Source organism: Epinephelus moara, chromosome 21, assembly GCF_006386435.1.
Source record: "Epinephelus moara isolate mb chromosome 21, YSFRI_EMoa_1.0, whole genome shotgun sequence".
Lineage (NCBI taxonomy): Eukaryota > Metazoa > Chordata > Actinopteri > Perciformes > Serranidae > Epinephelus > Epinephelus moara.
The window spans coordinates 18,395,158-18,410,063 of record NC_065526.1 but is presented as its reverse complement, the minus strand read 5'-3'; the positions used below and the strand labels follow the sequence as shown (position 1 = coordinate 18,410,063).

General features: G+C 40.7%; 2 protein-coding genes across 2 annotated transcripts; one reads left to right on the top strand and one right to left on the bottom strand.

The window, feature by feature from the left end:
- Positions 1 to 1,706: 1,706 nt before the first annotated feature.
- Positions 1,707 to 3,760, top strand: LOC126382473 (transcription factor Jun-like). The gene has a single exon (XM_050032357.1). It carries the CDS (start codon positions 1,990 to 1,992, stop codon positions 2,947 to 2,949), a length of 960 nt encoding a protein of 319 aa, XP_049888314.1. The 5' UTR covers positions 1,707 to 1,989; the 3' UTR covers positions 2,950 to 3,760.
- A 2,111-nt stretch (positions 3,761 to 5,871) lies between these two features.
- Positions 5,872 to 11,649, bottom strand: tada1 (transcriptional adaptor 1). Its single transcript, XM_050032356.1, has 8 exons — positions 11,532 to 11,649; positions 10,927 to 11,018; positions 10,766 to 10,831; positions 9,264 to 9,358; positions 8,841 to 9,053; positions 8,355 to 8,506; positions 8,073 to 8,229; positions 5,872 to 7,409 (listed from the first exon to the last, which is right to left on the bottom strand). Exons 1-8 carry the CDS (start codon positions 11,612 to 11,614, stop codon positions 7,257 to 7,259), a joined length of 1,011 nt encoding a protein of 336 aa, XP_049888313.1. The 5' UTR covers positions 11,615 to 11,649; the 3' UTR covers positions 5,872 to 7,256.
- Positions 11,650 to 14,906: the final 3,257 nt, after the last annotated feature.

Here is a 14,906-nt window from a genome sequence, read left to right as displayed (position 1 = left end):
CGTCTCACAAAGTTGGCTGATAGTTAGATAGTGAAAAAATGGCAGAAGAAAAGATGACAACAAAACCGTACTGGTCAGAGGAGGAAAAGATTATACTTCTGGAGGAATGCAGTCATAGAAAGCACAAACTACAAATAACAGATAACAGAAAACGATTGTAGGAAGAAATTGCAATGAGAATTCATCAACATCAGAAGTGTATCCGTTGGGTTCTCCTGGTCGCAGAACACTCTTCTCAGGGTGTGTTAGTTTTTTCATTTATCACCATAAACTCGGTCATGTTGCAGTTAAGATAATGTCAGAGGTACCTTAAGTTAGGGGTCAAACATACAGCCCGGGGGCAGAACCGGCCCGCCAAAGGGTCCAGTCTGGCCCACTGTATGACTTCATACACCTGATGTTGATGCACATATGAAGGCTAAGAGGTGTCAGGTTTAAACAGTGAGTAGATACTCAATGTAAAATGTACAATGCTGCTTCAGAGGCTTTTCACCCTGACCAGAACACAGCTTTCTAAAATAACAATGAACACTTAGTGTGGTCATATTTAAATATACTGAACATTGTGCAAAAGATTGTCAACCAGCAGTTTCAGTGCAGAAGAATCTGTCTCAGACTTAATAGCCTACATAATGAAAGTGAATAGTAGACTGACTGAATGTTGAAAAACTGAGACATACTGTTAAATTTGCTCATATTTTTCGGAGGATATCCGAGCTGTTCTTTATCTGTTCTGTAAATGGATGAATGTTGACAGAATGAAGTTTGTTACATTTAAGACAAGGGAAAAATCTGAAGGGGTTGATATTTATAGGTTAAAATGAGGTGGTTTTACTGGTCTGGCCCACTGGAGATCAAACTGGGCTGTATGTGGCCCCTGAACTACGATGAGTTTGACACCCCTGGTCTCGGTTCTCCTTAAGTATGAGACAAGATAAGATGAGGAGAAAAACATAAATACTTAGGTGAGCATTTAAGTAAACCTTAAGGAGAAGACTCAAGTTCTGTGCAATTTGAGGACACCTTAACTAGGACTTTAAGGAAAATCTTAACTTAAGGTGTTTTGTGCAACCGGCCCCTGGTGTTTACAACAAAAGAGCTCTGGCTGCAGGTGTGACCTCATTTTCTGTCTTCTGTCTTTAACCCTTAACTCCTTCACCAGCCATCAGCTCTGACCTTCTGAATTTATAACCAGATTTATAAAGCTAATTTCATGTTGATAGAAAGTTATCATTTTAATGTGCTCTAATTTGGTGATCTGTGTAACTTTATATAAATGTTCCTTACCAGAAACATCTTATTAAAATATCATTTATTTGTCTTTATCAAGGTGAAACCGCACAGGCCATCTGGAGCAGCCCTCTCCTCAGGATGGGTAACTAATAATTGAGCGGGTAACTAAATATTCAAAAACACTACGTAATCCCAGAGTACATTGCTCCACCGTCTGCATTACCTAATCCCATAAACCATCGCGGGGGGGCGGGGATATGGCCAGTTGTCAGAGCAACCTGCATGTCATTAGACATACCCCACCCACTAAATCACCCCGGGCCAATCAGAGGCCGTAGAAATGACATCATTGTTATTTTCAGTAGAGCTGCAGCTTAGAGGTGGATAAAGTTCGTCTCCACGTTGGAAGTGATAGAAAGTATTATCCCCGTCCAGGCACTGTTTCTGCTTTTTTTGGGGGGAGGAGGATCAATCAAAGCGGATACTTGAGGTGAGGAGACACGGAGGCTCAGCGGCGGCGGAACAACCGGGGCTTTTTGTTGGATGATCGCGCGGTTGACGAGAGAAAAGTTTTCTCAGGACACGAAGTTGTCAAGTGAGTTGAACTTCAACAATAGGCGGACTCTATCACAAGACAGTCGAGAGACAGGGAGTCACAGGACACATGTAAACACTTGATTCTGGACTTTTTATATCTAGAAAAGGAGAACAGACTTTATTGAAGGTGATAATAAGAGCCTGATAATAAAAAACTTTATGTCCAGAAAAATGGAAGCGACCTTCTACGACGAAGCCGTGAATGCCTCCAGCTCTCAGCATGACGGGCCGACAGTGTATGGCTTCAACCCCAAAACCCTCAAACAGACCATGACGCTAAACCTAAACGACCCGAAAAACTTCAAGCCCCAGCTGAGCGCCAAGGCCCTGGACATCCTGACGTCCCCTGATGTCGGCTTGCTGAAGCTGGCCTCGCCTGAACTGGAGAGGTTGATCATCCAGTCCTGCAGCGGGCTGACGACTCCCACCCCGACCCAGTTCGTGTGTCCCAAGAACATCACCGACGAGCAGGAGGGGTTCGCGGAGGGGTTTGTGAGGGCACTGGCGGAGCTGCACTATCACCAGCAGACACCCGCCGTCCACCCTGACGCACAGACCGGCGCGGCCACCAGCATGGCATCCGGCTCTGCTGCGTCTGAGAGCGGCGGGATTCCCTACAGCTGCACGGTGCGCGCCGACCCACCGGAGTACACAAACTTGGGGGCTTTCAGCCGGGCTGTGGGCTCTGCGTCTGCACCTGCCAGCGACAGGCACCCACCTATGAGTTACCCAGCCGCCCCTCCGCCGTCCCACATGGACCTGGCGGCCGCGGCGCAGCACCCGCGGCTACACGCGCTCAAGGAGGAGCCGCAGACGGTGCCCGAGATGTCCGGCGACACCCCGCCTCTCTCCCCCATCAACATGGAGAACCAGGAGCGCATCAAAGCGGAAAGGAAGCGCATGAGGAACAGGGTGGCCGCGTCCAAGTGCCGGAAAAGGAAGCTGGAGAGGATCTCCCGGCTGGAGGACAGGGTCAAAAACCTGAAGAGCCAAAACACGGAGTTGGTTTCCTCCGCCAACGTCCTCCGGGACGAGCTGGCTCTGCTCAAGCAAAAGGTCATGGACCACGTTAACAGCGGCTGCCAGCTCATTTTGACGCAGCAGCTCCAAGCTTACTAGGGACAAGAACCAAGGGACATTTCTTGGGGACCAAATGCAGCTTACAGTGGCCTGTTCAGCCATGTGGGGGAATCCCTGCGTGACTTTTCCACCAAATCATCCTCTCAGGCTGTGTCCACTAAGTTTCTGCAGACAAAGAGCAAAGAAAGGAGACTGAAAAGGACTTGTGATGATGAATGAACAGAGCAGAGGCCACCAAACTATTGCACAGACGGACAAAGCTCAGAGGAAACCCCCTCTGATGGGACTTGTTAGATATTTCTGTCAATTTTATCTTTGTTTATTTTCCACTCAGAAACTACAAGAAATGTGTATTGAGTCGAGCCAAGGTAGCATGGCATGTATCCACACCTTCAGCTAATTTTAAATTGATTAAGTCCCATGCAGCCCTGCGCCCTGACAGACACCCAGAGCCTGCGTGGGATCATATTGCAAATGGACAGAAACACAATGTGAACGAGGCGTTGCCCTGCAGATCTCCCACTATGTCAAGTAGCAGTGTGTGTGCATTTAGACTTGAGTCCAGCACTGAGTATCCCACCAGCGACTTTACAGTATGTACAGAGTAACACTAACAAAATAAGTTTCACACCTTTACGCAAGGACTCTTATTGGTGTGTGTGTAGCGTTTACTGACAAAGAAACGGCCTTATTTCTTAACCCCTTATGTTCATACAACTTTGTGATAAAGGTGTAACTGATGTTAGACCTGAAATAACACTTTGTAATATTTGTACGCTGTTTATTTTGAGCACTTCAGACTGTAAATATGACGAAATAAAATTGTTGGACACGCGTGACGTGTGAGTAATTTTGTGTCTGCTGAATAATTAATCATCGATACAGTCTCACAGAGCTTTTACATCAAGTGTTTGTTATTGACGGAACTGGGGCGGACGGGATATTGAGTCACCAGTGCAGCGTGTTGCGCGTGTCATGGTTGGTGAGGCTCCGCGGCCGCTCATTGGACAGCGAGGTGTCGGAAGTGAGCAGCAGGTAGCCAAATAAGGCAAGAGGTCTCCGATGCGCAGTGGGACGGCTGTGTGTGTGTGTGTGTGTGTGTGTGTGTGTATGAATCACCGTCCCCCCACTACAGCTGGTGACTCAAAGAGGAGACCAAGGAGGCATAGCAGATTTGTTTACACACTTTAGGACTGTGTTGAGGAAGTATAGACCTTTTACTTTAGAAAAAAAAAACTAAAACTAAAAATACTCGGTTACAAGTAAAGTCCTGTAGCCTATTGAAAGTTTAACCTAAGTATGTAAATATAATCAGGAACGTACAGTATTAAAAGTAAAATTACTCAAAATAATGTTCCCTGTGACTGTTATTTTATATTATTGCTGTTGTTGTTTTATGTATTTTTTTAAATCATTTATTATTATTATTTTTATTTTTTAAGTACAATCAAGCACAATAAAAAAATTCTCAGTTAAGAGTAAAATTACTCAAAATAATTTCCCCTGTGACTGTTATGCTATATTATTAATATTTTTGTTGTCATTAATGGTAACAAATATACAATGTACAATTATTATTAATTCATTCATTATTTATAAAATATTAGTATTATTAGGCCTATTATTGCTAATGACACAATTAACCATTTTCATTTATATCTAATTATTACTATTATTATTTTTAAAAAGTACAAATGCCACCCTGTAAAAATATACTTTATTACAAGGAAAGTAATTACAGTATTAAAAGTAAAATTACTCAACATAATGTCCCGTGACTGTTATCAGTATTTCTTCTTATTGTTGTCGTTAATGATCATAAAAATAAAATTTACATTTTTTATCAACCAATATTTATTTAGTCATTTGTTATCATTATTGACAATAACATCAATTAACAATTTTTATTATTTATTTTTACTATTTCTTCTAATTATTTATTCCTTTTTTTTTTTAAGTACAAATGCCACCCAAATACCATGTTACAAGTTAGTCAGGAGCATACTTACATTATTGAAAGTAAAAATACTCAAAATAATTTCCCCTGTGACTGTCATGCTATATTATTATTATTATCAATACTACTACTACTACTACTACCAAAAAAATTAATACTTGTTTTTACTATTATTGTTCGATAACAAAATAGAAATTGTTTGTATACTTTTTGTATAGTGTATACTTTTTGTATAGTGTATACTTTTTCCTTCTCCTTTCGCACATGTATTTAATAATGCTCATTTATTTTGTTTGAGAATTTGTTTTCTGAATTTTTTTAGGATTACTATTCACTTTATGTTATTGTTATTAGTTAATTGTAATTTTTTTTTTTTTTTTAAAAGTACGTTTGAAGTTAAACCAAATTAAATCAATTAAAGCCACACGCAGCATTTAACAGGGTCCAAGCAGACAGCACATATTTAAATGCTTGTTTTTGTTTCTTGTTTCAAGACGCAAAATTCTTTAACAAATGTTTCCTTAAAATTATTCTAGGTCGTCATTACTTTATGCTGTTGCTCTACTGATGTATATAAATCTACTTTGAGAAACATCTGATGTGGCTTATAACCTCCTGTGAAACCATGTTGAATTTTTATTTAGTTCAAAATGTGGAATGCATCCCATGTCTGTTAATTTGTACACTAACAGTCCTATTATGTGAGAAGTGTCTTAAGTTATCCTGCAAAATGCAAATATTCAGACACCTGCAGGACGGCAAAAGCAGTGTTTAAACTCTTAACCTTTGTATTTCAGATCAACCACCTTACCACTCGACTACTGAACACATCAGCTGATCTCTGTCGGTCACAGTAGGTTTGACAGGATGGATTATAACTAAAAGCTAGAGAAGTAAAAACTACAATACTTACCCCTGAGATGTAGTGGAATAGAAGTAGAAAGCAGCCTGAGGAGAAAATATTAAATTACAAGTACATCAAATTTGTACAGCACTTGAGTGTGTAACTTGTAAAAAATGCATTTTATTTATTTTCTAAACTACTGTCTGTAGTTACAAATTTACAAAGTTTTGTGTAAAAAAAATGTACAAATTTATACACATTTCAACCTGAACTAAATGCTGCACACAAACATGGCAAACAGATGAAATTCAAGTGCACTGAGACGTTAAAAAAACTTTTAGCTTAATCTGTACACACATGGAGGACCACCAACACTGAGGGACGCTCGCTGGCCTTTAAACCAGACACCAGTAAATGTTTCAGGATTACTTCGCAGACAACTTGATGGCAAGTTCACGACGGGCGTGATGACACAGGACACAGCTGCCTGGCACATTTTAAAGGACCCTACACACCCACAGCAAACACACACAGGTGCTTTCACTTGATGTTTGATTAGACCCCTGTCAGGATCCTGTGCTGACAGCGCTGTATTGACATTTCTGTTGTACCTGTTGGAGCGGGATGATTTCCAACTTTATCATTCTTCCTTGTAGATGAAATAATTCTCATCATAGCGCTGCACCTGACGAGACGAAGCCAGGAACAAGAACAGGGCCCTAAAGACTATATGCAGTATGTTGTGACCTGGTGATGTACACAATGCTACATGATTAGATACTGATTGATCTGTGTTATTGGGACATATTTTAAAGAGACAGTCCACCACAAAATCAAAAATACATATTCTTTCCTCTTGCCTGTAGAGCTATTTATCAGTCTAGATTGTTTTTGTGTGAGTTGCTGAGTGTTGGAGATATGGAGATTAATTTTCTACATCTCACAATGTAATGAGCCTCTCGTCTATGTGTAGATGCCTGCGTCCTTCTGCACGCTAGTACGGCAGTTACTACCTAATAGTTCCTACATGAAACTGCTCCCAACAAGGTCTGTGGATTATCTTGAGTAACCGGGTCATGATTTCTGGAAGCACCACAAGCTGAGTGCCATCTAGTTCCATTATACTGGAGAGAAGGCAGACATCTCTACGACCGATATCTCCAACACTCTGAAACTCACACCAAAACAATCTTTACTGGTAAATAGCTCTACAGGTAAGAGGAAAAATGTGTTTTAGATTTTGGGGTGAACTGTCCCTTTAACAGTTTTGGTGCATATCTGACACCGAAAAATTAACACCTCTGGCCCAGGACCTTATGTTCCTGTCAGGTGCTTGTAGCTGCTGGTGTATCCTAAGATTAAATTCTTCCATTATTTTACCACCAAATGATGTTTAGTCTTCTGCCAAAATGTCTTGGTGGCAAAGACTAAAATAATTAGCCAGCTGGACACACTGTTCCTCTCATCTGTTTCCATGTGGGGATTACTTCTGTGTTTGTTCCCGATGATATCTGCAGTCCATATAAAGTCCTGCGTCAGTGGCTCTCAGCTGACGAGCACGCCTTCTTTTGCAGCGAGGCGCTGCCGGTGTACGTGGTCCTGCTCTAGTTCTTCGTGGCTCGGGTGCCAGAGCCGTGACAGGATGCGCTCCATGTTTAGGGCGTACATAGTGTGGGAGGGCATCACACCGTGGTGAACCTAAATCAGACAAATGTCACAGGGAGACATTTAAGAATACAAACCTCTGATGGTTTCATGAGGGCAGGCCAGGATTACTAATGTGGACAGATTCAGTAATCATAGCGGTCCAAGCACAGTTAATGACATGAATTAAAACATTTTAGAATATTGACAAGAAAGTATGCACTTATATTGTTTAAATATTTACTTCATTGGCACTAGTCACCCCTTGACAGCAGCAGGGAGTTTGCATCGGAGCCGGTCTATTAGAAAAATCACTCAACTCCGCGCCGAGACGAGAAACGGAAATGAGGAAAGCTAACAAAATACTGAAGTCAAGAGGGCGTGAGACTGAAACAAACTTATTATATTAGACAAGAGTTTTTTTAGCCACTGAGCTCTTGAGCAGAAACTGTTCAGAAACCATTTGTGTTATTGTTTGCTAACGTTGTGTTATCAATGTGCTAAGTGACTCTAGCATCTTGAATTTACCCAGACAGTCTTCTGGTTTCCATTTGTTAATGACATATACAGACTACCGCCGCCTGCTGGTATGGAGAACATATACGTGCTGGTAGTGTAGTGCGACTTAGCGAGACACAGGCCATGTGAGGAGACGCAACAGTTGGCCTTCATCGCCACCAGTTCTTTGATGACAGTTTGGTGTGTCTGTACCTATACCTGTAAAGCTTCCAAAAGGTCGAACATGCTGATCGGAGGGAGGGGTGCAGGTAGACTGTCAGCAGAGCAAGCCAATAAGTGAACGGCTTGCTGCTCTGCCTCATCTGGTGACACTTGAGGAGGTGGGCCAGCTGCGAGGGACGCGCTCGGAGGAGGACTGAAAGGAGGAAAAGGTAAAAATGATTATGGACTGAAAAAACGTACACCAACATTAACTTCCTGATCTTATATAAAACCTGACCATGTTTATCAGCTAGTAAGAGCTAACACAGTTGTCCCTACCATTCAGTAACACTGTGATAAGCAGCAAGGCTGTTTTTCAGATAAGGCTGCGGCGTGACATCACTGCCGAAGGCGTAGGGGAAGCGACCATCTCGTAACCTGTACGCCTTCCTCCGGGTGATGACGGCAGTCAGGACGTCTTTCAAGTGGTGCTGAAATAAATCAGGGCAGTAAGTCAAGCTTTGCTCAGTCTCCTGGGTAAACACAGCTGTCAGTCATACTTATTAAGCTGTACAGAAAATAAATCTCTCGGCTCATTTTAAGTCTCTGCGTGCATGTTAAAATATAGACTGCTAATAAGAGGTTCAGGTCCATGTTGGGTTGGGCAATGTAGGAAATGAAAAGAATACTATCTGGTCCAGTGATGTGCGGGGTACAAAGTACTCGACCATCCAGGTAGAGTATGACCGAATTCAGCATTACTAAAAGAGCTGTGGACCCACTGATCTGTTACACACACACGCCTTTCCTCCAGTTGCTACTAACCTCAACGGCATGGATCATGCTGCTGACGGCATCGTCTGTGATGTTATCCAGCCCCAGCTCAAAGGCAGTCACCATCATGCGGGCCTCCAACTGCCCCCTCGTGGGCAACAGCAGAGTGTGTGCACTGAGACGCAGTTCCTCCTCTTCACCTCCGACCTCCCGCGGACTAAAAGGCTGGGCGGCGCTCAGAGGGTTCTGTGGCTGGAAACGATGCTGAGGGTGCAAACAAGACATACGACAAACATCAACATGATAGAGACAGACAGTTGTTCAGGCGCCTTGAGCTTAATTAGTTGCCACTACCCTCTAAAAAAACATTTTCACCCAGTCATTACTTGAGCAATTATCTTGTTTGAAAATCTGGCAGAGCTGCTGTTAACTCACCCAGCTTCTTCATGAATGAATATGAGAATAAATACTTACATCAAATTTCTGTCTGGAGGAACATTTCTTCTTCCCTTTTGGTTTTCCAGGCTTTGAAGCAGAGCCACCTTGCCACTGTAACGGCCCTGCGCCCTCTAGAGGACAGTCGAAGAACACATAACACAAGATGCAGTGAGGAAACACTAATGAAGATGTCATTTAAAATATTATTTCCCCAACAATTTTTTCTTGAAAAATAAATCACAAACAACGTGCTTGTGTGCAGTGGGTGGGTAATAAAAGTCTTGGGCGGTAGACCTGTGTCTGGTGGGCTTTAATGTAGTTGTACAATGTTTTCCTCTAAAGTAGAGGTATAAGTGCACAGTAAGTAAGTGGTGAACCGTTGTGTTGCATATTTTTTCAGTGCTTTGGGGACTTTTGTCCAGGGTACAATGACCACTAATAGTAACATATGCCAATATTTTAGGGATGCATACTCTTATCCTGATGGCTCACCAGCAGATATATTATTAACTATGCAAATAAAGAAAAAGCTGGCCAGTTCTGTTAGTTCATTCTAAAGCCAACATTGGCCAATACAGATAACGTGCTGATGTAATCGTGCACTCCTACAATTCTTTTCAGATCTGAACATTATAACTCTATAGCTGTTTGGGACCCCGGGCAGTTGCCTGTTTGCCTGATGATAAAGTCGGCCCTTGGGTTTTTTTCCCGTCAACCAGAGGGCATTTCCTGACCGTGAGTAGCTGCAACTTGGGTGTGTGATGCTAATATGTCATGGCTGGTGAAAGACACACAGCATCGAGTGTGAAGTTGTTTGCAATGAGTTGTTCGCAGTTCTTGAGAAACTTGCAAGCAGCAAAAACACAGGCGAAGCAATCAGACCGTTCCAAACAAGTATATTTTGAATGGGTACTGCTGTAGTTAATTTAACAAGGATATCCTTATTTCAAAGTATCTGAAAACTATACTGCGCCAACACCAAAGACAATAAAATGTGGAATGTAAATCCAATTCATATCAGAGAACTAAACACTTACATATCTTTCAGTAATTAAAACAATGGATGATTAACGCATACAAACGTAAGCTCTAAACTGTTCTCTGCTGCTGCTGTTTATATGTCCTGCTTTGCAGTGTTCTATTTGTCACTACTGTCTCTAGTGCCTTTAAAAATTGTACGTCCTTTTCCAGTTTTTAAATTGCATGTCCTGTTCTTATTGATGTGTTTAAATAAGCATTTTAAACTGTATACCCTGTTTTTTGTAACATCATGGCCAAGATGATGACTACAGATGAATAATAGGCTAATTCTGGCATGTTTATAACGTGTATTTATTAATTTGTGCTGTCCTCTCTTATATAAACTTAACTGAAACTGAAAATCACATCAATACATGTACAACAATAATAAACAAAGATACAAAGATGATTATTTTACAACAAATAATGGTACTTAAAGTTAGAATAAAATGTTAGTTTAAGATAAAGGCAAGCTCATGTGCAGTTTCAGAGGAAAAAAGCTATCTTAAAAATCTTACCTGGAGTGGAGACGATGATCTGACAGCGTGTGAGAATGGCCAGGAGAAAATCATTGTGGACATGGACTGTACAGGAAGACGAAGGGAAATACAAAATCAGCAACACTTTTCAGACAGCATCAACTTTTCAACAATATAAAGTATTATTCTTGCTTACTAACCATTCTCCTGTGCTAACAGACGACGTGCCTCGATGTCAAACTCCTCTTTGCTGATCTTTTGTTTGAACCACAGCTTCAGGTTCGCCCAGTAGCTGTATGGACACAAACACAAAACATCAATACAGGGCATGAGATAAGATGCATTCACAATGTTATCATTTCACAATCAAACCTTTACTAGACATAATGCAGCCTTTCATCTCAAGCTTTTATCTCTTTTTTAATCATCTTTTCGTTTAATGCTAACTCGATTTACATATCCAAATATATAAAGATAGCTGTATTTACACCATCCTACAAACACGTTAAAATGGATTTAACAGATTAAATTCAACGTAACCAGCAACGTCACACTTCATGTTTGCTATCTGTATCATTTCTCCCGTATGTACATAATAAACACTGAACAATACACAAATATTGGCTCACTGATAACTGTTGCTGAGGAGAGATGCTGCAAACATTAGCAAGAGCTAGCAAGATGCTAATCTGCACATAGCTAGCTAATGGTAAAAATGACTTAACATTTCCGCGACAAACCCAGAAACGAGACAGAAAACATTACAAACATTGAACCACTCACACACAAAAAACATTTTACTCACTGTTTGACATTATCACCAATTGCATCCGTTAAATTCTTCTTTGCTATCTCAAGCTCGCTAGCATGGGCTGCCATGGCGTTCATGAAGTCCTACACTGACGTCATCATCTGGCGACGACAACTGCTTCCTCTTCTTCTGATGTTTAATGGCGGTCGGCTTTTAGGCGCATTATCGCCACCCTAAACAGGACGAAAAATAATAGCCGCCAATGAATTTTACATAAATAATGTGATCACAATCTTTACTTAACAATATTTAAATATTACTAATACGATAATATAATAATATTAGAATAATATTAGATGAATAATAGATGTATATTTCTATCAAATCTTAAAGCAACGCAAATAAATACATAGCAGACATGTTCTTAAATCTTAACAGATATGCATTTTAATTTTAGCTGGACTATCTCAATTTAAAACAAAACAACTTGTTTGTCTTTCTTCTGGCCAGATCAGAGCACATTTGTTTGTGAGAGTGAAATGCTTATAAAAGAAAAAGTGGCATGTTCAGGTAGTAAAACTACTCAACCACTAGATGGTATCATAGTATCATTTAAATTCTGCTAGGCCCAGACCACTCACATCTTTGTGCAGAGCAGCTGAACAAACGAGGAATTGAACTAGACATTTGAAATTGGACATGCTTAGTCGAAGTATCAACACACATCACAGTAGCCGTGTATTTTAACCCCAAATAGTACTGCAGGAACAACTTCTATTACAGCTCAGCATGTGTTGTTGCTTATTATTTTTGAGAATTTAGTTCCAAAACATGAACTGATATGACCACAGGCGCTGGAGCTTTAGAAGATGTTTATCCAAGTGTGGCTGTGGGGTCAATGTGCTTGTCTGATCAATGCCAAGAATGTCTCTGAGGAGGAAGAGATTATCTCATGGACATTAGTTGCAACATTTTACAACAAAGCAAGAGCAAATCCCAGCTTCCCAGCTTTAGCAATGCATCATTAATGTTGATTTTCAATTATCTTAAACCTTCACTGCTCAGTAAAGTTCATGTAAAGGGGATTTATTTGGTCCACTAACTCCAGAAATGCTACTTTAATGATCTCATTGATCCTCGTCCAACACAAAGCCAGCTGCCAGAATCTGAGGAGTTTTAAGAAAAATTGGAGAAAGCTGTCATTTTAAAAAAAATCACATCCAATTTTAACTAAATTCCTGCCCCATTCAGACGTCCCTCACATCTGCAGCTACTTTAGAATGCAGCAGCTAAAATGTGAACTAACGAAATGAAGAGATCAGACAGCGTATTTCCTGTCCTATTATAAAAGTAGAGTTACCAGTTAAATTCAGAACTGGTGGAAAAAATGTAGTAATCACATTTAAAGCACATCCAGAATTGGCTATAGCAGGAGTTTTATCTGACTATGCCTTTGTATGGGTTCAAATTAGCTTGAGATGTCAAGTCCTGAATGTCTTTCTTTAATTTATGTAGAGATTTGCTATGTAATCTTCCTCTTTTCTATCATGCAAATGAGATGTTTGATCTCAATAAGGGCAAACCTTGTTAAATTAAGGCTAAAAAATATAATTCTTATGATTTTTATTTCTTCATCAGTGGTGCCACTAAGGGGTGGCCAGAGGGGGCCATGGCCACCCCCATACAATCGATGGTTCATGAAAATGAAAATAATCAGCGGCCTCTGTGTGGCGTTTTTAAACAACCTAGTCTCACTCTCAACTCATTAAATTTTGACCCTTGGTCAGTGGCCCCCGGCATCAGATAGTGACGCACTGGGTGGCTGCATTTATTGATGGTCCGAGCAACTGCAGTGGTATGAAGAGCAAGACAGTTCACATAGGGTGGGTGAGAGGGGAGGTGGATTGGTCAATAAAACTCTGGACTTTTACTGACCAAAAGTCAATCAAGTTATTTCAGTGACAACATAGTGTGTTAGTTTGTGTAGCATACAACGCTACTGACATACAGTATATCATGTGATGTTACATTAATTTGAAACAAACATACTAGTTTTAAAGATACAGTTGGTAACGTTTGATAAAATAACTAACTAATAACTAATAATGCACAGTAAACAACAACCAATCAGAGCAGAGGAGTCTCTTACACAGCTGTCGGTCATGTCCATCACTGCTCGTGAACTGCGGTCAAACTGTCAAACTAGGCAGCGCTGATCAAATATGAATGAAGAGTCTGTAACGGCATTGCTTATTTCTCTCTCAGATGTTTTCAGAAGCATATTTCAGTGTACTGTTTAGCTGTATTTGAGAGTTTGCTGTGGTTGGTGGGCAGTGCTTAGTACTCTTACTGTTTTCAACATGGTGGCCTGGTCACAAACTTTCTCATTTTACAGCTAAACAGTGCACTAAAATGTGCCTCTGAAAGCATCTGAGGAGAGAAATAAGCAATGCAGTAACAGACTCTTGATTCATATTTGATCAGCGCTGCCTAGTGTGACAGTTTGACCGAAGTTCATGAGCAGTGATTGACATAACAGTTGCATTAGAGACTCCTTGGCTCTGATTGGCTGTTTTTGCTCACATGCAGTGAGACCATTAGAAGTGCTACAGTTCTGTGTGTGCATAGTTTCCAAATTTCCAACTGTATCATTAAGCCATGCCATGGTATTTCTTTAATCCTTACCACATGTTTTTGTTGCCTAAACCTAAAGAAATGAACATAAAAACAAACTTTTTTACCTACAGTCCGAGTTTATTTTGAAAAGGGAGTGTATGCATTTAATGAACAGAAACTGTACATTTCCTGTGACGGAAGTTCTGAAAGACACAATACATGTAATGAAGGTTTACAAGCAGTCTCTGAGCATCCAAAACATACTTTGACCATTGACGAAGTGTCTGTGTTTGACGAGATGGAAATGAGAACGTATTGTTTCTTTAAAGATGATTTTTTTTTTGGCTTTTGCCTTTATTGGACAGGGCAGTTTGAGTGTGAAAGGGGGAGAGAGAGGGGATGACATGCAGCAAAGGGCTATGGGCTAGAACTGAACCTGTGGCTGCTGGGGCAAGGACGTTGCTTTTGTACATGGGATGTCCATGCTACCCACTGACCTACTGGGCACCCTGTGAATGTATTGTTTTAAACTTGAGAAGACTTGTTCAAAGCAAATGTTTTGTTCCTTACAATCAATGTACTCCTTCAAATTAGAGCTGCATATTTGTTTTTTAAAGGTAAAGGACAACCAGTACCAACTGCCAAATACATGTATATACAGATAGATAACACATTAAAACAGGATTGTTGTGGAACTCAAAATATTAACTGCACCAGTAATGGTCTCTGCACACCAGATGATCAACTGTAAAATAAGAAACCAAAGAATATCAGATCATATTCAATCATATTGACTTCGTTTTTCACCAGCCT